General features: G+C 40.8%; 1 protein-coding gene across 2 annotated transcripts in view; it reads right to left on the reverse strand.

The window, feature by feature from the left end:
• Positions 1–26,891, reverse strand: part of GPC3 (glypican 3) — a 457,215-nt gene that overhangs the window by 403,756 nt on the left and 26,568 nt on the right. For both annotated transcript variants that reach the window (XM_024128233.2, XM_024128234.3), the window contains exon 2: positions 21,335–21,496. In XM_024128233.2, coding sequence (XP_023984001.1) covers positions 21,335–21,496 — 162 coding nt within the window. The remainder of the gene's footprint in view (positions 1–21,334; positions 21,497–26,891) is intronic.

Consider the following 26,891-nt stretch of genomic DNA (forward strand, 5'->3'; position numbering starts at 1 on the left):
AGCGGCTGGGCCCGTGAGCCGTGGCCGCCGAGCCTGCGCGTCCGGAGCCCGTGCCCCGCAACGGGAGAGGCCACGACAGTGAGAGGCCGCATACCGCAAAAAAAAAAAAAAAAAAAAAGATGGAGCAAATCTGGCACTTGAGGCAAAAAGAAACTCAGTAAAATGAAGGTGCTGATTCACATAAGCCTCCAGGCAATAAAACCTTGATATGCATGTCCTTTTCTATCACATCCTCCCAGACAGCTCACACACAAGTTGTTTAGGAAAAGTAAACGAGACAGCATCAAATAACTAGAGTCAATCAACAAAGCACCCCCCCAACCCCGTAAATCACTCGTGAGTGCTTCTGTGGTTAGACACCAAACGATTTCTATGTTTCATGAAAGAAAAGGTTAACGTGAAAAGGCACCCTCATGGATCAAGGTCTTCCTCATCAGAATGTGAATGGAAGGCAACTCTATCCTCAGTTTTGTTACCTGGAAAATAGGAACCATGTGTCTCCTGGAAGTAAAAATGTTCTAAAGTGTTTAGCTTTACGTAAATATAGAATTACCTGATCCTGGGGTCATTTTAGTGCTTCAAGTCTATCAAAAATGCCTGAGAATGGTTCATTTTCAGCTTCAAACTTTAATTTCGATTTCACGAAATCCAAATTATTTTAAAAAGTAATTTAAGAAAGAGCCATAGTAAGGGCAGTACTTGAGGCAAAAGACAGTATAGAGCAGAGGCTGAAAGACCAGGCTCTCAAATGTGTCTGCGTTTGCAATTCCAGCTCTGGTATGCAATAGCTTTGTGATCATGGGCAAGTTATTGAACATCTGTAAAACATGGTATTGGGGGCTCCCCTGGTGGCACAGCGGTTAAGAATCCGCCTGCCAAGGCAGGGGACACGGGTTCGAGCCCTGGTCCGGGAAGATCCCACGTGCCGCGGAATAACTAAGCCTGTGCACCGTAACTACTGAGCCTGTGCTCTAGAGCCTGCGAGCCACAACTACTGAGCCCGCGTGCCGCAACTACTGAAGCCCGTACACCTAGCGCCTGTGCTTCGCAACGAGAAGCCACCGCAATTGGAAGCCCGCGCACCGCAACGAAGAGTAGCCCCCGCTCGCCGCAACTAGAGAAAGCCCGCATGCAGCAACGAAGACCCAACACAGCCAAAGATAAAATAAAATAAATAAATTTATAAAACAAAAACAAAAAACATGGTATTAATAGTACCTACACTTCATATGGTTGTTGTGAGGATTCAATGACTTAATGTATATAATGAGCTTAACACAGTACTTGGTAGACAGTAGACACCTATTAAACATTGGCTAGTGTTATATTGCTCATGAAGCAGACCAGAGACAAACAAGGTATTATGGGACATGGAAGAAGGTAACCTAATCCAGTGCAGGGGGTGGTCGGGGAAGGTTTCTTGGAAGAAATGGTACCTGAGTTACATCTTAAAAACTGACGGGGCTTCCCTGGTGGCGCAGTGGTTGAGGGTCCGCCTGCCGATGCAGGGGACACGGGTTCGTGCCCCGGTCCGGGAAGATCCCACGTGCCGCGGAGCGGCTGGGCCCGTGAGCCGTGGCCGCTGGGCCTGCGCGTCCGGAGCCTGTGCCCCGCGACGGGAGAGGCCACAGCAGTGAGAGGCCCACGTACCGCAAAAAAACACCCAAAAAACAAAAAACTGATGGACACTAGAGGAAGGGTACAAAACTGGAAGCAGGGAGATTAGTTAGGAAGTGGCTTAGAAGTCCAGGCTAGAGCTGAGCATTGAAACCAGGGCAGTGGTTGTAGGGATAACAAAGAGGTATAACCAGCAGGACTTGGCGATGGCTGGCTGTGGGAGAAGAGAAATAAGGAAGGAGTGGGCAGATGCCAGTACTTGAACAAGTTGCTTATCCTCTCTAAACTTCAGTTTTCCTCATCCATAAAATGAAGATAATACCACCTCCCTAACAGGATTACTATAAGAAGTAAATCAATTTTCTTTTAAAACACATAACATAGTGGCACATAGTAGACAATAAATGGAAACGCTATTATTATAATTATTATGAGGTGGATGGACCTGGAGTCTGTCATACAGAGTGAAGTAAGTCAGAAAGACAGAAACAAATAGTGTATGCTAACACATATCTATGGAATCTAAAAAAAAAAATGGTTCTGATGAACCTAGGGGCAGGACAGGAATAAAGACGCAGACGTAGAGAATGGACTTGAGGACACGGGGAGGGGGAAGGGTAAGCTGGGACGAAGTGAGAGAGTGGCATGGACATATATACACTACCAAACGTAGGGTGGATAGCTAGTGGGAAGCAGCCGCATGGCACGGGGAGATCAGCTAGGTGGTTTGTGACCACCTAGAGGGGTGGGATAGGGAGGGTGGGAACATATGTATATGTATAACTGATTCACTTTGTTGTAAAGCAGAAACTAACACAGTATTGTGAAGCAATTATACTCCAAAAGAGATCTATTAAAGACTGCGGTAATTATTAATTAATTAATTAGTTTAATTTTTAATAGATGACGACTAGGCCAGGAGGCTCAGCATCAGGAAGAGACTTACTCAGTGATACACTATCTGCTTAGTGGCAGAGCCATGAATAAAGAGTCTATCTTCTGCTTCCTATTCCCTGATTGGTTTTTTTCCCCACTACATTGGTCTAAGTGATCGCCTGGAGGATGCTCTTCTCCCAAAGATTATGATGAGATCACCCATATGGTCAGCAGTCTTCTCCTTCCAGTGCCAGCAATGAATAGGATTCTAAAACAGACTGGAAGACTACTTCCTTCTACTCACTGTAAAAACTGCCCGTACTTCTTAATATGATACTTTTTCTCCCACCTCTCTTTATTAAAAGAGAAAGCTCAGTGTACATAACTAACTTGAATCCACCTTGCTATTTCTACAGATGTTTGGATTTTAACTGTATCACTTCCCAAGAGAACTAAATGGTATATAGTAGCTTCATTATGATCAGAACAAACACAGCTGGGCTCCTAAATGGTGCAACTCCTCTAATGCCTCTCCTGGGCTTCAGCTTTGCTATTGCTATTTGATTTCTTTAAGGGATGTTTACTGCACTCAGTTGACACACATGAGTAAAGCGTCTAATTCTGCAGACCAAAATCCAGCCCCTCTTAAAAGCAACATAGGTGAGGACAAAATAACTACATTTGAGAAAGGAGATGGGAGGCAACATTCGAAATAATAGTTCTCCCCTCAAGCCAAGTTGGCATCTGAGTGGTAGCAGAATATACCAACAATCAGTACCCCAAAGGATATTATTAAATCTGGGAATCCTGACTTTAGTGCTGTTAAAATAACTGAGGCTACTTATTTGAGACCATTAAATAATCAGAAACTTGAATCTATCTGTTCAGACTAGGATTCTGATTCTAATAGAATCAGATTAGAGTGGAATGGAATCTTAGAGATTAGCTAGCCTTGTGGTTCTTAACTGTTTGGGGGTGCATAGACCCCCCAAATCTGATTTGATACGTGCTCTCCCTCCAGAAAAAAAGTCACATACACAAAACATTTTATATACAATTTCAGGGGCTTTGTGGACCCCCTCCAACGCATCCAGTTAAGGAACAATGTGCTAGTCTACTCACCTCTTTGGACAGACAAACTGCACTTCAAAAAGCTTAACTTGCCCAAATTCCATTAAGAAGACAGCCCTATATTTTTAAATGTGACTTACACATAACAACCCTAATTTGTAATAGCCCCTTACATGAGTGAGTGTATAGTGCTGTTTGGTTTAATATGCAATTTTATATACACATCTTCATATTCTCCTAAATAATATAGACTGAACACGTAGTAGCTCCATTTTATAGATGAGACACCCAAGGTTTAGAGACATTCAATAAAGTTCCACCAACATGTGCTGAAAATCTACTACGTGTATCCACTCACCAACACCCAACTAGGAGGTAGAGATACAGAGATGAGCTCAAAGAAGATCCTCGAGGAGCTTCAGTTCAGTGAAAGGGACAGACATCCTCCTCCCCGATCCACAGCACATCATTTCCAGTTTGGGAAGTGCTAGGATAAAGGAAGGGAGCGTGGAGCAGGCGGGAAGGAACAAAATGGCAAAGAGACTTAGCCTAACCTGCAGATTTGGGAAAAGATCCCTGCTGGTTACAGGTCCAGAGCTAGAAGAAAGATCAAGCAGGAACTGGAACCTACGTGTTCTGATTCCAAGGTCGGCGCTTCTCTGTGGGCTGAGCTTCCCAAGGGCCTTGCAATCCGATGAGGCTGAAGAATCATTCTCGGGAGCACAGCTTCAGCCACATCAGGAATAAAACCGCCTAGCTCTTCAATTTTCAATAAATGCCGCTCTCAGTACATGCTCAATACACGCAAATTTGCTTTAGCACATGAAAATTAATTAGCCATGCCTCAACTTAAACATGAGATAATTCAGTATGTAAACCTGGAACAGTTTCTTCCTACTAGTGACCATGTTACTATACTCAAATGTTCTCCCCCCACGCTTCTCCATTTTCCAATCTTGCTTCCTTTGTGTTTCGCTTTGGCTCTAACTGTTTATCTCTTTTCTTTCCTGCTATGCTGGCAACCAGAGCCTCTCAATGGCTGGGTAGAAAAAAAGGAAACAAAAGTGATTCGTAGAGAGCCCATACAACTTTACTGTAAGTACAAAGGCACATTTCTACTATAGTTTCACCATGTGTATTAAAGATGTCTGGAAAACGAATAATAAGTGTGCAGACATTATTATAATGACACAGAGAGGACTGTTCAGGGACAGCTATATTTTAAATGTTTTTCTTCTTGTTCTTCTCCTCTCCCTGACCTCTCACTGCCAGTCACCCATTCCCTCACCCCGCTCATCCCATCCCCTAAAAGGTCCTGAGCATTTTTGAAACAAGATGAATTATTTCCCTTTTCAGAGTCTCTGGAACTATATTTGTAGCACTGTATTTCAAATGATTTGCAGTATGCATGTTTAATTTGAATATAGCTCATTTTTCAGTCCTGAGTATATTTTAAGTTTGTTGAATCCTTTAATTTGTTAATGACCTCTGGAGGACAAAATTTTCTGTGGTAATATATCGATATAATGTAAGACACAGAAGAGATCTGATGTATAAAACTGACTTCCACATAATTTTTCAGCATGGCATCTGTTATATCAAGTCAGACGTACCTACTGAAGGCTTAAATAATAGCAATAAACTTAATGATAATAAGTTTATCATACATTTGTATGGCAACTAAAGCATTATCCTTTTTTTTATGTTGGGGGTAGGAGTTTATTAATTTATTAATTTATTTTTGGCTGTGTTGGGTCTTCGTTTCTGTGCGAGGGCTTTCTCCAGTTGTGGCAAGCGGGGGCCACTCTTCATCGCGGCGCGCGGGCCTCTCACTATCGCGGCCTCTCTTGTTGCGGAGCGGAGCACAGGCTCCAGACGCGCAGGCTCAGTAGTTGTGGCTCACGGGCCTAGCTGCTCCGCGGCATGTGGGATCCTCCCAGATCAGGGCTCGAACCCGTGTCCCCTGCATTAGCAGGCAGATTCTCAACCGCTGCGCCACCAGGGAAGCCCAAGCATTATCTTATTTTGGTCTCATAACAATTTGAGATTTAGAAAAGACTAAGATTATCCCCATTTTACAGACAAAGAAAATGAGGCTCAAACAGATTAAGTGGTTAGTTCGAGGTCACACAGCTTCCACATGTCAGAAGGGGGACAAGAAATCAAAGGTAAAAATTTTTCACATGTGCTTAAACCCCTAAGATAAAAAATATCACAGCTCTCTCACCTTGACTTAAAAGTGCTAACAACGGCTTGTGAAAAATGAAAAGCCTTGAAGGAAGGCAGAATAAAAATCTAAGAGACAATCACTGATCTTTTATCTTCTAGACTTCAAGCCGAATCAAGTTCTTCAAAAAAAAACCCAATAAAGCCCAGACATTTTCATCATAACAAAATAAATAATTCAGTCAGCCTTTAGAGGACTCCTGCATTATGATTGGCTATTTGATATATTTGTGACTTAGCCACCACTAAACTGATTAAAGCTAACCTCATTGACGCAGTTATGTCGACAGAGCCTTTGATGCTGACAGTTATGAATGGAAAGTGTAAATAACAATAAATAACCTGCAGCTTCCACATTTATTCCTAATGGAGGATTTAGCACTTTCAGAAGTCAAATGCCTGATAGGCTAAAAATTACAGCTTTGGTCTATCTGGCGCCAAAGAAACTGTTGAGATTCATCACTGTCCTCTCTTTAAGGAAGATACCCACAGAGCCTCAGGTTCCTCCAGGCAGACAGGCAACTTTGATTTTAAAAAACTCAGACTCTTTGAGCTGCAAGCAGCTGTAGAAATTATCTGGTCTAACCCCACATTTTATATATGAGAAAACGAAAGCCCAGAGAAATGAAATTAATTACCTAAGGTCATCCAGTGAGTCATGACGGAGTCAGAGCTACAAGCCATATCTTCTTACCCCCAGTCCAATGCTCTTGTCACTAGACCACACAACAGGGAAAAATCTCCACCCAAGGTACACAGGCAGTCTCCCTCTCCCTCTCCCTCTCCCTCTCTCTCTCTCTCTCTCTCTCTCTCACACACACACACACACACACATCAATTCCGAATTATAATGGACCTATAAAGATAATTGAATCCATATTCTCTGTGCTGAATTTCTACTGGTCTCAACGGAAACAGATCTGAGGACTCTCAGATGTAAAATTATATGCAATTTTTCAAGTTCAAGTCCATCTCATGATTGCAAATTAATGCCCTATTTTAAGGCACACCTGAAAATAACATGCATCCTCTCTGTTTTATCAATAGTGCTGCTTTTAATGTGTGCAGTATGATTCCATTTTTGTAAGGAAATCTACATGTGTGTATTTGAATATATGCAGAGAGAACGGCAGAAAGCTTATGGTCATCTCTAGGTGTTAGAATTCTGGGTGGTATTTATATTGTTTTATATTTACCAGTATTTACCAATTTCTCTTTCAAAACTAACACCTATAATTTATGTACTATCAATAGGATAGCTGAAAGGGAATAATATTAGAAATGTTATAATAATAAAATACTGAGACATATTTCCCTCCTGGGAAACTGAAAAGACTTTGAACCTGGTAATCATCCCCTTCCATGTATATATTTGGTCTATAGAACAGGTAGGAAAATTTATTAAGTTACTGTCCCCAGAGGGTCTCTTATTCAAATTCAGGAGCGGCTAGCTCAACAAACAGGATGTTGTCTGGGAACATCTTCACTAATCTGATTTGATGAAGGAAGGGATAGTGTAAGTAAGTGAAGTGTGACTGACAACTACTTTCCAAGAATAACAAACACCAGCGAACATTTATTGAGCACTTGCTGTATACTAGGCACTATGCTAAGTTAAGTTTTACATGCATCGTATCATTTACTTCTCACAACAACTGTGTGTGGTTAGGTCCTATTATTTATTATCCCTGTTTTAGAGATGAGGAAATTGAGGCTTAGAGAGGTTAAGTGGGCTCCCCTAGGTAATGAGATTTATTCCAGAATCTATTCTCTTAAACAGTAGACTATTTTTTATTATTTTTTCCCATACCTAGAGTAACTCAAAACCACTGCTAATAAAGTGTTTCCAAGTAGAGGTTCTATCAGGCTTGCTTTAATAAGCAAAGCTCATTGTAATTAGCAGCCGCAATTAATGGGCTTGCTCAAGTCCTTCAAGCAAGTTCAACATGCCTTCCTACAAATCTTATATACACTGTTAATTTGTTTAGCAGATTCTTTCTTCATAAATGGGATGAAAGTAAACTTCAGTCCAAGTCAAATTATCACAATATTCAAATTAACAGAGCCACAGTTAATGAGTTCACTCAAGATCATTAATTTTTACAAAATATTTACCTCCTGCCTTGCCTTCACTTCTGCCATTTCAGCATTTATTGCTTGTATATTTAATGTTCAGACATAAGTTTGCATTATTACAGTTTTCATATAAAGGGCTTCTGACCACCTTCAGAATAAGAAGGAAAAGGCCAACTGTGGTCCTGCTTTATTGTGAGACATTTCTAACATAGTCTCTAAAGAACCAGGCTTTAATAATTTGTCCAAAACCTAGTCTAATGCCAAGTAAATATACAATAGAGTAAAATGTTCAAGTTGGCATATATAATTAACACTTCCATTCAATGTTCTTAAACATTCCTCTCTCTTTCTTATGCCAAGTCTAATGGTCCAAAATTCTGGTGCCTGAATTAGTACCACTCCGCCCCACTACCCAAAACAAATAAGCATAATTAGACTGCTTCTGTCTATGTACATCATATAGTGAAAGCTCCAGATCAGTTCCTAGCTCCTTACTCTAATTCAGGTCACCATCTCAACGCTCCCATGTCTACATTCACACAAAAGAGAAAATAACAGGAGTGCCACCAACTTTCAACTTGGAAATGCTTGAAAATATAGTTATTGCACGTAAAGCACACTGAACTCCCTTGAGGAAAACTACAGTGTGTACAAACCATAACTTATTATACCTTGAGAATATTGACTATTTCTATTACGGTCTTCATATGCCTAGAATTGTAGATATGAGCACAGAATTAGAGTTCAAAGAGTCCAGTTCAGTGTTTCCTCTAAGTACCAATAGATGTCACGAGCAAGGAAACGACAGACCCACGTGTTCTTCTAACACCGTAGTGCCCACATTTTAACTAGGCCAAGAGAGGCCCTGTGCAATATGGCTAACTACTTATGGGAGTAATTTCACCATACAACTCTAGCAAATTTATTTCAGTTTCAGATATCACTTTCCCCATTAACTCAGGAGACCAAAGGAGCATAACCGCCTTCCTTTCATCCCTGTCAAACTCAGCAAGTTTCTCAGGAAGCAAATACTATTTAAATCATTTTCATATTTCTAAAATGCCTGTAAGACAAGCCCAGGGTCTAATTATGCCACTTAAATTTGTTGAAGATGTTTGGGTTTTTCTTTTTTTAATTTCAATACCGAAAGAGCCCAAGGGTTTAAAGCCCTAATAATCTAATAAACTTTGCTAAGTGAACATTGTAACAGATACGCCTGGATGGGATTTTGTAAATACCAGACAATTTCCCCTGATCTTTATCAGGGAAAAGAAGTCTAAATCTTTAGCAGGAAGAAATTAAATGTAGTGCAAAATAATAACATCTGGCCAGGTTGTGTTCATCAGAGTAGCAGCTCCTTTAGATGTCAGGCTGAAAAGTACTAAAATGAACTCTGAAGGGGGTGTGTGCGATTCTTTATGAGGCAACAGGAAAGGCTGCCGCGCTGCCATACAACACTCGGGGTACAATTAACTCGCCCTACAGAGAATCGTTTCACATCAATGGAATTTGAATCCTCAGGCCAAATAAAATTTGGGGGCCATTCTTGGGGCATTTTGTTTATTTCTCCATTACTGTACAGATTCCTAACAGCACTTTCTATTTCTCAAAACTCTCTATGATCATTTTTATCACTTCATATATCTTATTTTTATCGTCTACCTCCAAGGGAGACAGCGTGGCTCAATGAAAAGAGCAATGACTTTGAAGTTAGAAACTTAATGCTGCCACTTACTGGTTATGTGGCCTTGGGCAAATTGCTTAATGGCTCCTAGCTCCAGCTTCCCTATCTGTGAAATGGGGATAATAATACCTAGCGTATCACTACCATTAGGAAGATTAATCAAACCTAGCACATAGTAGACTCTCAGTAAACTTAGTTAACCTTGCTTCTCCTTCATGTGAGTGACCCAGATGAGTTCAAATGTCTAACCTCACCAACTTTCCAGAGGCCTCTGACCTTCAAGAAGGCTTCAGTTATCTGAATATACACTATCTTTCCCTCCCATCAAAACAAAAACAAAAGCCCTCAAGGTTATATTTGAAATAATATGCGCATCATTTAAGCCTCTTCTTTCACCATCAGCCATCTCAACCTTCTGGCAGAGATTGCCAGAAAGACACGCTTTGTTTTTCCACTAATGATTACTTTGATGCATGAGATACTTTGGCTTTCCTGCCACTGATTTTTTTTTTTTTTTTTTTTTTTGCGGTACGCGGGCCTCTCACTGTTGTGGCCTCTCCCGTTGCGGGGCACAGGCTCCGGACGCGCAGGCTCAGCGGCCACGGCTCACGGGCCCAGCCGCTCCGCGGCACGTGGGATCCTCCCGGACCGGGGCACGAACCCGCGTCCCCCGCATCGGCAGGTGGATTCTCAACCACTGCGCCACCAGGGAAGCCCTATTTGATGATTCCTCTTAGACAACCAGATCTCCTAAACACCACTTTTATTATGTATGTCACCACCTTGCTGGGAAAAGTCTCCTTATTACTTCTGAGATCTAGCCTTAAGCTGACTGATGTTCGCTTACGCGCTCTCTGTCCCTACCTCCCCCTCCCTCTCCCTCCCTCCCTTTCCCTCCACCCCTAAGTTCTGGTCATCCTTCAAGGTCTAGTTCAACTCCCATCTACTCCAAGAAGCCTTCAAAAGCAATTCCAACCATACTGGTCTGTCTTGCCTTTCTCTGAAACCTGTACCACAAAAGAGCATTTTTGCCATTTATGTTTGTTTGTTCCATTTCCTCTAATTGTTTTATATACCTTTCCATACTTAGGCTGGAAGTTTCCCAAGGGCAACAACATCTTCCCAGCTGGGAAGGTGGGAAGGATGCCCAGAATCCATGCTCCAGGCAAAGACACTGGTTGCAGGTAACGTTTCACCACCCTCCCAGCACCTTTCCAGTTACCAGAGCACAGACTCCAGTGCAACTCTAGACCAAGATTATGTCCTAGTAAATGGTCAGAAAGGTCTCAAATCCAGGAGGAAAAAAGGCAATGCTGATAGCAGTACAGTAAACAGGAACTCATTCAGACTAGTGGTCAGTGTCAAAGACAACTGAATAACAACAACAATCATCCTTTAAACTTTTCAAAGCATTTTTATATACATTACCTCTTTTGATCCTCAGAAGCTCTGGCAAGTCGGCAGATCAGGTGTTATCTTACACATAAGAAAACAAACTCAGACACTTTATTACCGATTTTCACACAGATACTCTCAGAATAGGAAATACAACACATGTCTGATTCATCTAAGGCTAACATCTATTAGGAAAGAGTTAAACAATATATTGGAAGCCAGAGGAAGATATCGACATATTTAACTGAAGGTGCTTTTAAAACCACCATAAAAAATAAAAATTGAATTAACACATCAGTAAAAGCAATTTATAACATATAAAATGGGTTAGCATCCTGAATATACAAAGAGCTCTTAAAAATCAATAAGAAAAGGGCATCTCAATAAGAACAATGAACAGCTAAATTTTTTTAAATGATGAAAGAATATTAATGAGAAAAAACACAAAATAAAAAGTACAAATGACCAACAAATTTTCCTAATAAAAAAAGAGGGGAATTCCCTGGTAGGTCAGTGGTTAAGAATCCGCCTGCCAATGCAAGGGACATGGGTTCGAGCCCTGGTCTGGGAAGATCCCACATGCCGTGGAGCAACGAAGCCCGTGCGCCACAACTACTGAGCCTGCACTCTGGAGCCCGCGAGCCACAACTACTGAAGCCCACGTGCCACAACTACTGAAGCCCGCGCACCTAGAGCCCGTGCTCCACAACGAGAGAAGCCACTGCAATGAGAAGCCCACGCACTGCAATGAAGAGTAGCCCCCGCTCGCCACAGCTAGAGAAAGCCTGTGCGCAGCAATGAAGACCCAATGCAGCCAAAAATAAATCAGTAAAAAAATAAATTAAAAAAAAAAAGAAAAGAGTACTATTTCTTCACCTAAACTGGGGTTATTGTAAAAGGGCAAACAGCAAATGGTCAGGAAAATGGACATTCATACATTGCTAGCGGGAGTGAAAAGAGATACAGCTTTACAGAAGTCAAATAGGCAATAAATGTGAGAAACCTTAAAAACTGCATAGCCTCTGACCCAGCAATTCCAGTTCCAGGAATTTATCCTGAGGAAATAATTAAAGATATGCACAAATATACTTACATGGACATTATTTATCTCACTATGGTCTACTGAAAGTAACCTAAATTTCTAACAATAGAAAGGGTTAGATTAATAACATATGAGACAACAGCATGACTAAGTAGTAGGTGGCCTCTACATACTCTATTGTTATTATAGTATAGAAATAGTTACGTGGAAAGATGGCTATAATACATTACATGAGAGAGCAGTGTAATCCACTTTTTAAATATATACACACACCTATATATGTACTATACTGAACAAAAGTATGTAAGATTAGATACTAAAATGTTAATAGTAGTTATCCTCTGGGGGATAGAATGTGGGTCATTTTATTTTCTACTTTTTCATTTCTTTGTGTTTTTCTTTTCATTTTATCTAATAAACATGTATACTCATTTGTATAGTAAAAACTTATTTTAAAAAGAGAATATTCTGAAACAAAGTTTGCTCTATTACATTCCATCTCAATGGGCAAGCATCGATCCACTATCTATAGACTTTTAAGATCTTATATCTGAGTAGATTTCAAAACCTAGAAACAAATGCTGTAGGCAACAGCTTATAACTTTTCTGTCCATCTGGTCATAGTGGTTATCAGTAGTTATTGCAGAGGAAGTGGAAGAGATAGTAACCTGTTTCTATTAATACTACTTATTTTAATTGTGTGTGTGTGTGTCTGTGTGTATTCACTGAAACATTTACTGAGTGTCTACTATCTCACTGGGGGATACAGGGTTGAGGTAGAACACGCATAAGCCCTACCCTCAGAGAGATCATTCTCTAGTTAAGGAGACCCACGTTAATCAAATAACCATCATATATCACTACCAACTTGGTAAGTGCTAGAAAGAAAAAAACACAGGATCCCAGGAGAGGGAATACTGTAGAACCTGGTCTAATCTGGTAATTACATTTTGGTTAATCAGGTCCAGTACTAATGCTAAAGAACTTCAACCAAAGGAGGGAAGCACGATAAACATCCTGATTTCATCATTTTCGTTCTCCTTCCTCTCCTAATCAACTCAATGAAATCAGAGTCTGCCATTGCTAGTTAGATCTAGAGGCTACGTTAACTCATTCAGACCACTAGAGGACCATGCAGAACACATATACTATTTAGTCTTAAATATACACATAGACACAGAGAAAGAATGAAAACACACACAAATGTTATCAGCAGTTTTCTATGAATGACAAGATTATGTGTGGGTCTATTAGAGCATTTCAATATTAATTAAATTATATTAAAGCATGAGAAGCATTTTTAAGTGTCTATGTGCCAGATATGTGACATTCAGTACCACAAAGCAGATATTATATTTCATATACAATTATGCTTATAAATGTACAAGAGGGAATAACAAAAACAATGGCTACCATGCATTTGGTTCCTATAGAGCAGCACAGCCCTGAGTTCTTCACGGTCCTCGCTGGATTTAACCCTCTTTAATTCATGGCTCAGAGAGAAGTGAGTTGCCCTTGGTAACAAAGAGAGGAGGTGGTAGAGCTGGGACTTAGACTCCAGTCTGCCTGAAGGCAGAGCGCATGCCCGTCTCACTATGCCCCTCTGCTCCTCACCTAGATGTTTTGTCCTTTCAAAAGGGATGACTATAAGGCTAGCTAGGGAGTCCAGAAAGACTGGTATCTAGTAGGCAATTAATAATGTTTAAATTTTAATTTAAATTTAGAAAAAGATGTGCAGTGATTTACCTAACTCCCTTACCGGCCCTTCTCTCTGATCAAAAGCCACGTCTGTCTCGAGAATTCATACAGGCAATCTCCTCCAAGAACCTCTACCCTCTAGTTGGAATTAATCTCTTCCAACCCCACAGGCATTTTGTTTTTTTCACTTTGTCTCCTTTTTCTAAGAGGGCATTCAAACTGTGTAAGCTTTGAGCCTTCAGAAACCTGGATCCACCCCTATTCCCTTAGAAACCTGCTAAAATTTTTCTAACCGCATTTCCCATAGGATGCCTTGTACCCAAATTACTCACGCATAAAAGTCTCAGTTTCTGAAATTTGAGCTACTTGAAGGTAGGCATGAGGTAGTTTTTATCTTTGAATCCCCTACAATACCTGCCTTCAGACGTGCTAGGTACTTGCTCAGCAAATGCTTTTAGTTAAATATAATAGAATTCCCCTGCAAGAAAGCAAGCTAGAACCGGGGAGACTGTCTGTGACCATGAAACAAAATACACAGTGGCTATAAAACACATGGTGATTAAGGGCACAGGACCCGGAGCTGTACGTCCTGGGTTCACTTCCTGTCTCTGCCATTTATCTATTGGCTGTGCAACTTTAGAAAACTTACTTAATCTCTCTAAGCCTCCGCTTCCTCAGCAATAAAATGAGGCTAATAACAGTACCAACTTCATTGGGTTGTTGTGAGGTCTAAATGAGATAATATAAGCAAAACACTTCAGAACAGGACATTTTTCATTCATCTCTCCCTGACTTAAATGCATATTCAGTGAGGAGGTTTCTGATTCTCAGCCCAAGCCTTCAACTTTCTCTTCTCCACACCAGCTCCACATCTCCTACCTATGCCACCTAGACTCATTCAAACCCAGCCCAAGTGACTCCAGAGCCTGCCCTCTTAAACTTACACTCCACTGCTGAACAGGGAAGCAAAGGAGGAGACTAAAGGCATGAAACCCCATTCGGCCTTTGCGGGTAGTCTAGATGTAAGCTGATGGAGCCTGGAACTAAAATCAGAGAAACAGAGCTAGAAGGCAACGGCGTGTGATCAGTGAGACAACTGAAGCCCAGGGAGGGCAAAGGGGAGCAGAATGTAGGGAAAAGATGGGGCGAAGTATGAAAGAAGAAACAAGAGCTGGTGACTGACTGAAAGAGGAGACAGGGAAAAGCAGGAGTATGAGGCTGTGCCGCAGCCCCTGGAAGCATCTCACAGTCAATAGAAGGAAAGGTGTTTTTAATTTCTATGTTACCACTTCCTGCTTAGAGGAAAATTGTTTCTACCTCCACTCGATTGACAGGAGAATTCAAATCTCTCAAACATATGCTTCATTACTCAAATATCAGGTACTGCAATTCAGTGAGACAGAAAGAGGAGAAGGAACATATGTTTTCAGAAAGTAAACAAATCCCAGTGGGGGAGGGGTGGGGAAGAATCACTCTGGGCAAAAGTGGTATTTTTCCTGGAAGCTTCTAGAGGGCAGGGACAATGTCCTTTAATTTGCTTTGTTGGGCCCACTAGTGAGAAGGTGGGCCATGATAATGGCAGCTATAGGGGGGAGTTCAGAGCCCTACTGAACCACGGGGAACGCGCTGGGGTAAGGAGTTAATCTACATAATCTCCTCACCTCACTGTTGGCCCAAGAACACTCCGCACCCGCCATCTTTGTAGGCTCTTTTTATTAAACAGTTTTCGGTCTAATGACTGACTTCTAAATCAATAGAGAGCACAGGAAAGGTTTACAAGTCTCCCCAGCCTCTGGCTCTGCTAAAGCCACAGAATTTTGAAACTGAATTAAATCCAGAAAGTTCTTAGCTTAAAACCAAAATCACTTTAAACACCCAGTTTCCAGTTGTTTTTCCAACAGCACGAATAATTAAAGAATCACATTTTTTATAACTTTGTAACCAAAATATCTCTTTGAGTCAACTCCATAAAAGTACAGTAATTAAAGCCAGCATCTTCTGGCCTCTGATGAGAAATTCACCCTTTTATAATGGGATTACTAGAGCTTTGCTGTACAGATGAGTGGTTTGATTAATAATTTACATTTTTGAGGATATATAACCTCACTCATGGTCATGGTCTGCGTTCCTCAAATTCTCCTATTCAGTTTAATGTCATTATATTTGGCCCGGCAAATGAATTAAGTTCTGATTAGACATCAATGTAATTATTCTCTCCCGTATACGTTATTTTCAAAAAAGAAAGGGTTGTAACGGAATGGCCGGCAGCTTGAGCCGAGGAGTTCTGTCAGACTAGTCAAGAGGAAAAAAGCGTGAAATGGAGAAAAATTGCTCAGTACTCACTTAAAATCCCCACTACATTATAAAAACTAAATTAACAAATGACTGAATCTCAAAAACATGTTTATCAACATTCAAGCAATTATTTAGTCACATATTAACTGTGAAGGGAAAGAGCTCTGCTTGAATGGTGTCCCTAAACAGTTATTTCAAGCAGAAATGACTGGAGAAATTGCCCTGAGCTGATGGAAAAGGGTGTTCTAACCAAGGGCAATTTTATTTAGGGGGAGTGGGAGAGACAGGAATCTGACAGAAAAGAAGTGGAAGAACTGCCAAGAGCAGATGGAAACAGAAAATAAGGGAGCAGAGAAAGAGAAGACGCACAGCAACACTGCTTCCTCCCCCTTCATCTCCTCCACACACAGCAGGTAGGAGAACGCCTTCCAACGCTGGATGAAGAGAGCGCTTTTCTTCCTCTCTGCCATGATAGCGTGCACCAGAAAATGCACCGAAAATATGGCCTGAACACAACAGCGCCTTCGTGATCTAGCCTCTTGCTTGTGTGTAAAATATGCCAGATAGGTATATTTGGAAGAGAAGCTTCAGGAAGCTGAAAAAAGGATTGCTCCTGGAAGTATTGACATTTCAAACAGCTCAGCTTCACATCTAAGAATGCATAAAATAAACCCCTCTTTCAAAGGGTCCTTTGCCTAAGTGCTCTCTCACCTGTGCACTGGAGCTGCTTCAACATCATCTACGTGGGGCAAAAGTTGTGGAATTACATCATGAAGTCCAGCTTTGTCTAGGATTGTGTCTGTAATGGTAATGCATCATTTACCTGGCCCCATGTGGGGTGAAGTGGTCCACAAAAATGAGCTGTCTAGATAATAATGCATGTATATAGTGCTTTACAGTTTTCAAGACATTTTCACATACATTATTTCTACTCCTGAGGAAAGCAGGACTGCAATTATCCCCATTTTGCAGATAAGAAAACTGAGGCTATTAGAGTCTAAGTAACCACCCAAAGTCATAAAGGCCATAAACAGAGAACTAGAATTAGAACTTAGATTTTTCTGACTCCAAGTCCAGTGTTTCTTCCATTGCCTTTAAGCGCCAAAAATATGTTTAGCCATTCACAATGGAAATATTAAGGGAAAAACAGTGAACATAACTTGATCTTTCCTTATCTATTCACAGCCATCACTAGGAACATTAGTGGTTGGGTCTATTATAACACAGGGGCTACTGAGACAGGTAGGGATATACCCCTCTATAAAATGCCCCCAACCGCCACATTCAGTGAGTTCTTGAGTCACTTTTATGTCCTCCACTCTTACTGTCACTCGTTAGCTTCTTGCTGCTCGTATGTACCTCCCTCTGGCAGCCTTTCAAAGCCCTTCTAGTTAACTGCTTATCTACTACTGGCTGGAAAACTAGAAAATCAAGCTTGTAAAGACTGTGCATAAATTCAGAACGGTACTAGGCTCTGAACAAGGACCCAGGAGCTCTCAGATGAGTCAACTACATAAAGCAGGACTCCACGTCATTTTAGGTGCAGAGATGTTTTCTGCTTAACCGCCATTTCTCCTCTCTGATAAAGAGAGTTCAAGTTGTGAGAGACAACTTCCAGAAAAGCGAAGTGTTGCTGCATTCTGAAGAGTCTGTTCTCACTCAAAGTCAGTGGTACCCTGGGGAAGACTGCAATCCTCCAACGTACAGAAAAAACCCAGACATACCCCAAATATTTCCTGATGGTACAAGGTTGAAAGTTATAAAGAAAGTCTACAAGGAAAACAGAACTCAAGGCTTGAGAGTGTAGAGGTGGTGGAGATATGATGAAAAACTCAGAATTCTATCCCATTTTTCTTCTCAAGGACCACAAATCCTACAATTTCTTAATTTTGTTTTACCTCAAGCACACTAAGAACAGGAAAACCATGTCACATGATGGCTTGGAAGAAGCTGTGGCATCAATGAGTTTCCTCATCTGTAAAATGGAGATAATTACAGTATGAACCTCATAGGGCTGCTGGGAAAATTAAATGAGATAGTTACGTAAAAGTAAGCATCATATAGTAGGCACTTAACATAACTGTTACTATTATTATCATTATCATCACCATCATCATCATTATTAGGTAGGGGAGAAGAAAAAGAGAGAAGAAAATCTACTTGCAGTGAAGTTTTTCAAAAAAGAATTAATTAAGCAGAAACAAAAAACGATTGTGCTGCCCCATTTTACTAAGTGCATCAAAGTAAATTAAGTTTAGGAAACGAGGCAATGCAAAGATTGAAAATAAAGAACAACTTTTTTAAATGCTTCAATCATTATCAAGACAACATTAGCAATAGAGCACTCCGAGCACTGTAGCAAAGGGCCCCAGGCTCATTTATGAGGGCAAAGGCTTCCTGCAAACGAAGACGTAAACTCCAAATCGAGGCAGCAAGGATTGCTCGTGGAACTGTGCACATATTTGCAGAAAGCACTCACTGCTTAATACCCACAATGTGAACTAGTGAAGGAACCCGAAAGAGATTGTGGATCTAGGCCAAGATCAAGATGAGCTATCTTCAGTTCCATGTGGTGAAAACAGCTCACATCAAATTTCATAGGAGTGAAGAACTGGAGCAATTTTCTCAACAATTTCTTCTACCAGAATCTTGGGGAGGGGGTGTATTTTAGGGAAAAAGCAACTGTGTCCCCCAATTAAATTCATTGGAGTACTAAGTAGTTATAAGAAAAGAGTGGATACTCTCTTTTTCTCAGCCATCAGTAATACATCATCTTGTAGCAGTCCCTGATTTTAGTCTTGTCTCTCCAGACAAGGAGACAATTGTACAGAAAGGATTTGGGGCAATGTCTCTACAAACATGGCATAATTGCCTTGAGGTCTAGGACCATGTTTTATTTTGTTCTTATGGGGTTTATTTTTTCTAAGAGCGAAGCAGGAAAAGAATAAGAAGAGAGAATGAAGCAAGATAAAGAATGAGTACATATGGTGACAAGGTAGAAGGCGCCGGCAATGAGTTCAGACATTAGTTGTCTCCATGTCCCTTTGCTAGGGTTGTCCTTCTGTCTGTCCCCACAATTTGAGAAATAATATATTTATATGTGTGTGTGTGTGTGTGTGTGTGTGTGTATGAGAGAGAGAGAGAACGAGTAGGTGCTGCCCCCCTACTCTCTACCCTCTGTTCACATGACAAGCGTTCAGCTTCCATTCTATAGCAGCCCTATCTGGAAGCTAATCCAGTCAAAATCTTGTCAAAACTTCCTTTCTCTCCTAGTCTTGTGCTGTTCCCGAACTAGAAAACACAACATGCAAAATGCAGAACTGGACAGAGATGTGAATGCTGACATGTAAGGCCCTCAGAGAGACAGCCACGTCAGCTACTCTTCACACTAGAATACCAGCGTGATCACTCCACCACCCCCATCCAGCCAGGCAATGGTAAGATAACATCTGTGGGCTTGGTTATTCTGGGAATGAAACAAATCACAAATACTCCATTCTAGAAAAGCACCTCCACAGCCCATAGAGTAAGATTCAGCCCCCCACTTCAACTCGATTCTCATGTCACATCACTTCTCATCACCCTAGTTTCAGCCAGTAGATCAGCTCCAAAATCAATCTAAGAAGCACATGAATGGTACATGTATTTTTAAAATGAGCTTAAATTATTCATTCTTTTGCCAAATTGTTAGTCTCAACAAACTCTTCACAAGAATCTGACTGCATAAATAGGTTAACAAATACTTCAAGCTTCTGTATTAGACTACATGTAATCGACCCAACATCCCGAGGCTTTGACCCAAGAAACTGTTGTGAATGTATGTTTTATTAGCTAATTTGAAGAATTTTCTCAGCTAATTCTAAGTATTTCATTATAATACGCAAAATAAGCTATAATCAACCCACCTTACAATTCAAACAGGTTAATTCTTATAAAGGTGCCATAAATCTAAAGATTTCGAATGTCAAGTAGTCAGAAGTGTTATTTTTCTATCTGACCCCAATTCTCTCCTTGTGGGACAAGAAAAAGGCAGCTGATTCCATCTGCTTAAGGAAGGATAGGAGAAAGCCCCAATATCCATAATTAACTTTCTTTCACAGGAAGTGGCATAATGAGGTAGTTAAAAGCATACACTGAGAGCCAGGCCAACTGGGTTGAAATCCTACTTTCCCCATTTATTAGTTGTGTGACCTTGGGCAAGTTACTTAACCATTCTGTGCCCTGAGTTTTCATCCATAAAATGGGGAAGCTAATAATACTACTTACTTCATAGGGTTTATTGTGAGGATTAAATGAATTAATGTATGTAAAACACTTAAGAGAGTAGCTAGCACATAATGCTATGTAAGTGTCTGCTCTCACCACTACCATCCTCCTCCTAGCTGGGTCTCTGAATCAAGGGAGATACTCCCCATCCAGCTATGACAGTCCTACAAGTTAATAAGGAGAAATGTAATTTCCTACGCATTCTGGCAACACCACAACAGCTATCTTTTACAGTCATACACAGGTATAGTAAGAACTGAGACTCAGAAAAAGAGAAGAGATAATCACTCACACAAATGAGAAAATGTAGGGCCATTAAGCCAGTTTTTCCCTGTTAAATGGAAATAGTCCCAGTGGTCAGAAAGAGTTTGTGCATGTTCCACAAATATCCAACTAACTCCTGGAGAAAACTGGTATTTAAGCAAACATTTTTGTTTTTAAAACAAGTCTTATGGGCTAGTGGAGGGAAAGTACCATTTATTCTTTCTTCAGAGATTTCATCCTTTACATACAGGTAAACAGAATGTCCTTGGAAATGATTTTTGACAATACACACCTTTCCAAAGATTGTAATGCAGCGTCTCTAAAAACCATGTTTTTCCTTAACCAGAATCTCTCACTGGGAGGTTTGCTGCTGTTGTTTTTTTAATTTTAATTTGTATGTATTTTTTGGCTGCGTTGGGTCTTCATTGCTGCGTGCGGGCTTTCTCTCGTGGCGGCGGGCTGGGGCTACTCTTCGGTGCCGTGCGTGGGCTTCTCATTGCAGTGGCTTCTTTTGTTGCGGAGCACGGGCTCTAGGCACGTGGGCTCAGTGGTTGTGGCTTGCGGGCTCAGTAGCTGTGGTGCACGGGCCTAGTTGCTCCGCGGCACGTGGGATCTTCCCGGACCAGGGATCGAACCCGTGTCCCCTGCATTGGCAGGCGGATTCTCAACCACTGCGCCACCAGGGAAGCCCCTCACTGGGAGGTTTTTATAACAAGTATTAATGTTGGAATGGTAATTTATAAATTATACTTAGCATTTGAAAGCCCAGTGCCCAAATAATGATGCCATTGAGCAGCACATCTCAAATGATCCCCAGAACTCACCTTGGAAAACTGCAGCATTCTGAATAATTAAGAACTTGAGCTCCATACTTGCAGACTGAAGCAGTTGTTCCATGTTCAATCGTGCTGTTAGTTGGTATTTTTCTTCCATCTTTCTTGAGCAGCATGTTGGGCCCTTGGGGAGACATACTTGCAAATCTGATCCTGAAACAAACAAGTTTTTCATGTTTCAGTAAGCACAGTGTCACGCACGCACACACACACACACACACACACACACACACACAGGAGGCAAACAAGGCAAAACAATGCATTTCTTTCAAAATACAGTAAAATCTTGATTATCCAAAATCAGCATTTACCTTAACTAATCCCTGCTTTCTCCCAATTATCTTTATGACTGATTCTTTTTGAATAACCGTAAGAATTAATTGCCTAGGTTTGACTCATAAATGCTGTATAAACTAATTTATAGCACAAAGTTGTGAAAACGCAACCAAGAAGCCACTTTCATACTTCCAGTTATGATTTCCTAATGAAGTGTATGTCTGGCCAATCCAATGCCACTAACATTAACATTCAATCACCAAAATCCCTGACAACTCTTAACGATTCTAGCTCTAGCACAAATGCCAACCTCCTGTTCCTCTGAATTCCTGAGCTACCTTATCACCACCTCCCTTACGATGCAGAGTGTTTTTGTATTTCTGTATCTCGATAAAGAGTTGCCAAATGAATAATCTTCTTGATTATTCCAAAGTTAGGGAATCAGAACCTCTTCTCAGTCCTCAACCAATGTGACCCTTGGCAGGCCTCACAGTCAACCAATCCCTCCTTAAAACACTCCCCCCGCCTTGCTTTAGTGAACCTACCCTGTTCACTAAACCTATCCACACACACCCCATACACCCCCGCCACTGCTACGGCTATTCTTTTATATATATATATTTTAAATATTTATTTATTTTATTTATTTATTTTGGCTGTGCTGGGTCTTCACTGCTGCACACAGGATCTTTTAAGTTGTGGCATGCAGACCCTTAGTTGTGGCATGCAGGTGGGATCTAGTTCCCTGACCAGGGATAGAACCCAGGCCCCCTGCACTGGGAGCGTGGAGTCTTACCAGCTGGACCACCAGGGAAGTCCCACTATGGCTATTCTTATCTATCTTTTCTTGCTTCCTCTTCTTCTGCCTATCACATAAATGTTGTTGACCCTCTTTCTCATTCTACATCTCTGCCCAACCCCAATGATCTTATCTAACCCCTGTGATCGCTGAACTCTCTAATCCTGCCTTCACCTTTCTTCTGAGCTCCGAAATCCCACATTTTCAACTACTCTGTGGGAATCTCAAATTCCGCAGACCCCAAACTGAACTCAATATATCCCATATGAACACACACAAAGTTACGTCTCCTGCATTCTGTACCTCAGTTAATGATTATCATCTACCAAGTTTCCCCATAATAAAAACCCTTTTGGTTGTTGTCAGCTCTTCGCTGGTGACTCAACACGCTTCTGTATCCATGGAAGTCATCAGCATATAAACGAAAATTGAAGCCATGGGAGTAGGTGAGAGTCATTCAACAAATATTTTATTGGGTATCCACTATGTGACAAGCACTGTGGATACAGCAGTCTGTAAAGTCCCTGCCCTCGTGGAGCTTCTATTCTGGGAGACAACAAACTACATATGTAAGGTCAAGCAGTGATGATTAAGTACTACAGAGAAAATAAAACTAAGTAAGGAAGGGAAAACAAACTGTGGTATGTACACACAATGGAACACTACTCAGCCACAAAAAGAAATAAACTATCGATACATGCCACCACACGGATGAACCCCGAAAACATTATGCTCGGTGAAAGAAACCAAATTTTAAAAATTACATACTGTATGGTTCCATCTAGAAAGTGACAATTAATCTATGGTGACAGAAAGCAGTTCAGCGGTTGTTGGCGGAGATGAAGCAGTTCAGCGGGTGAGAGTGAGGAAATTTGGGGGAGTGATAGATATGTTCATTATTTTGATTGTAATGATTGTTTCATGGCTGTAAACATATGTCAAATTTATCAAACTATACCCTTAAAATATGTATAGCTGATGAAGTATATCAATTATACCTCAATATAGCTGCTGTTTTTTAATGTTTAAAAAACAAAGTAAGGTAGATAGGGAACGTGGTGATTGCAGAGACGCTTCTATCTATGTAGGGCAATCAGGGATGGCTTCTTTCATAAGGTGACATTTGAGGAGAAATGAGGGAAACAATGGAGAGTCCCAAGATTTTATATCCTCTACCAATACTAGCAACTATTAGGGCTCAATGCATATTTAAGTCCAATCTCCTTCTCCTGTAACTCCTGTTTTGCTCAAACGTTCCCTTCAAATAAGCATTTGTTGAGCTCTTCTGTGGTGGCCATGAAAAGGTGCATCTCAGACACAGGACTTTGACGACAAAACTTTCTTAGAACTGTACTGCAGTTTACATTCTCTCTACTCAACCTTCCTTCCTTCCCCCTCTCCTCCACAGGGGTCAGACCTACACCACAGTCGAACGGCTCATTTCCTTCCCAAGTGTTTTCCCCGAGAAACTTCTTGCACATCTAGTGCTATATTGGCATCTGCTTCTCAGAGGACCCAGTCTAACATATCTTCTGTGTGCCAAGCACTGTGCTACATGGTAGAGGTACAGCTTTCAACAAGAGAGACGTGGTGCGATAAAGCGACATAGTTAGCTAGGATGACAAAACATGTATGTGGGATATCCCCCCAAGGGGGGACACCCCCAAAGTTCCATAAAGTCCTTGGCAAAGTAAGCTTTCATGATAAACATCAAATCTCACTGAAGTGAGGCTAGAAAGCATATTCAGACGTTTTAGACAGCTTTTCAATGACTGAGGTGTTTTGTTTTGTTCTGTTTTTAAAAAAGGTGGGGGGAACTAGTTAGCCCTAAGTTACCAGAAAATTTACTTTTGTTACAATCTCTGATTTCCCTAGGAATTCCAGTTGTCATGGCCCTAATGTATGTGTCCAAGTTTTCTTAATTTCGGAATGAAATTCATCAAGTTCAGCCTCACATGACATCACTGTTGGAGTGCACAGTATTGACTCCGAGCTCTCCACTTCCTCCTCCTCAGGGAGCTGCTGACGAAAGTAGTAAAGGAGAGTATGGATCATGCGTATCACCAAACCTAACCCAGCACTGCAGTTTATAGTACTGGATGGAAAGGTGACATTTAATGTGTCAAAATACAATTTGGGGTCTGGAGACGCAGAGTTCAGATTTATCTCCTATAAATGTCAATCTCATATACAAGCCTTAAACCAATTTTAAATAGGGTCTAAGCTCAAAGGCTTTATGATTATCTTCAGAAAAAGAAAAAAACAGAGCTAGTTCTAGCACACTGTGTTCTTTCTACATGAGGTTACAAAATGTAATGCCATTCTAGAAGTAGAAACTGATTCCGTTTATCGGACCAAGTAGGGAAAGAGTCCCCTTGGGGACAAGCGGCTAACCTAGATTTAAACAAGGGTAGTCGGGACACACGTGTAGATATGAAAAATCCTATATAGCGGGTACTTTCCAAACACCAATTTATTTTCTTAGTAAACTGATGCCTAAATAGTGTGTGGTTTAAAATACCTGTATTTGCACACATTCATAAAATTAAATGTTAGAGATGAAATTCTTTGTGTTGCTAAATTTCCATCGGTGATGATTTCCAGTTTTCAAGAATGGTAGGGTTTATTTGGCAGAGTGGCTGTTAGTACTGTTCTTACTCCCACCAGCTCTAGCTAGTGGGAGTTATAAAATAATAGGGCTCAGAGCTTTTCCTGAAGTGAAGTGCTGTGAGTTGCTTACATCTTAGAAGGTAACAAACTGCCACTCAATGTACCAACAGAAGCCCAGGAATGACTCTTTAAATGACCATGACGCCAGTTTGGTTTGCCTTAATATGATAATTCATGAAGTAACTTAGAGCACGCATAGGGGTACCCCTTCCCTGAGTTGGTCAAGTCTCATCATTGTATAAACTCCTACTACCTCAGGAATTCGGTTAGCCAAAATCTTTAAAGGACTAACACCTCAAATGAGAACTTATGGGAAAACACGTCAGATGTCATGAAGAAAGGTACGTGTTATATCCAAATATAAGAAATGTATATATAGCAATATTTATCCTCCTACCAACTTATCACAGCCTGGTTGATCAATAAATCAGTATAATTGATCTGGGGGCTAAGAGTTAGCTATGGATTTGAGGAAATAAAACGTCTATAAACTGATAAGAATTCACGATTTCCAAACCAGGAAGGAGAGAAATAAAATGCCAAAGGGAAAAACATTTTGTTTTAAGTAAATTTCATATAACTCACAGGCCAGCTTAAAATAAGCCTCAGTACATGATAGCATAAGGAACAAAGTGGGCCAGGAGAGCTAGACACACCTAAATGAAATGACAAAAATGAAATATAACCATTTTAATGCATGAACATGCCCGTGAAAGAAACAAGACAGAAAGAACACACAAAACAGAAAGAAACAGAGAAAGAATTTAGAGGGGACTCCTCATCCACAAAACAAAGAATTACTCTGGGAACCAAATCCCAGTGGGAGGAATAAAAAGTAGAACCGAGGGCAAATGACTAAGGAGGTACACTGAGAACTGGTACATACTTGTGTGAATAAAAGCAGAAAGGCCAATTCAAGAAATAAGATGTAACTTACAAAAGACATAGTAAGTAGCAAAGCATTCTTTAAGTATGTCAGGAACAAAAGAAGGTTAAGGGAAAATAGCTCCTTTATTAGATGGGAAGGAAAAGTAATCACGGACCACACTCGTCAAAGAGGTGCTCACATTTTTTTTTTTTTTTTTGTAAAAATGGAATTCAGCGGGGAAATGGGAATCGAGACAAGCACTATAGCCTGGGATGGAGATAAGGAGAAGACTTAGCAATTGACTATTCGAATGAGTCAGAAAGGTTCAACTCTTTAGGGCTTAATAAGTTGCATTCCCAGATGCTAAAAAAAAAAAAAAATTAACTGAAGTCATTACAGGGCTGCTAGTTCCCATTTATTCTGGAGGATTAAAAAGTACCTTCAGGGGCTTCCCTGGTGGCGCAGTGGTTGAGAATCCGCCTGCCGATGCAGGGGACACGGGTTCATGCTTCATACTATAATCTCCTCTCCTAGATTTTTAGTTCCTGAAGAGCAAAGAATGACTCCCATCTCCTTTGGGGTGCCCCGTAGATCTCAGCCAGCCCTGTGCATGTAGTGGTGCATTAATGAGGGCTGCAGACTGAGAACACAGAAAGAACACTTTCTGTCTGTCTGATCTAAAAAGAAGGAGTGGAGACTGATGACCCTGAAAATGTTACATCTGTATGCTTTGATCTTGGAAAAATATTTTAAAATACCACAAAAATCAATTTCCAAACATCTTGAAGATTCACAAATAGATGTTTCGCTTGAAGAAACTATAAAGTAATTTATTTCTAGTTATTATTATTTTGTGTGTGTGTGTGTGTGTGTGTGTGTGTGTGTGTGTGTGTGTGTGTGTGTGTGGTACGCGGGCCTCTCACTGTTGTGGCCTC

Source organism: Physeter macrocephalus, chromosome 21 (genome assembly GCF_002837175.3).
Source record: "Physeter macrocephalus isolate SW-GA chromosome 21, ASM283717v5, whole genome shotgun sequence".
Lineage (NCBI taxonomy): Eukaryota > Metazoa > Chordata > Mammalia > Artiodactyla > Physeteridae > Physeter > Physeter macrocephalus.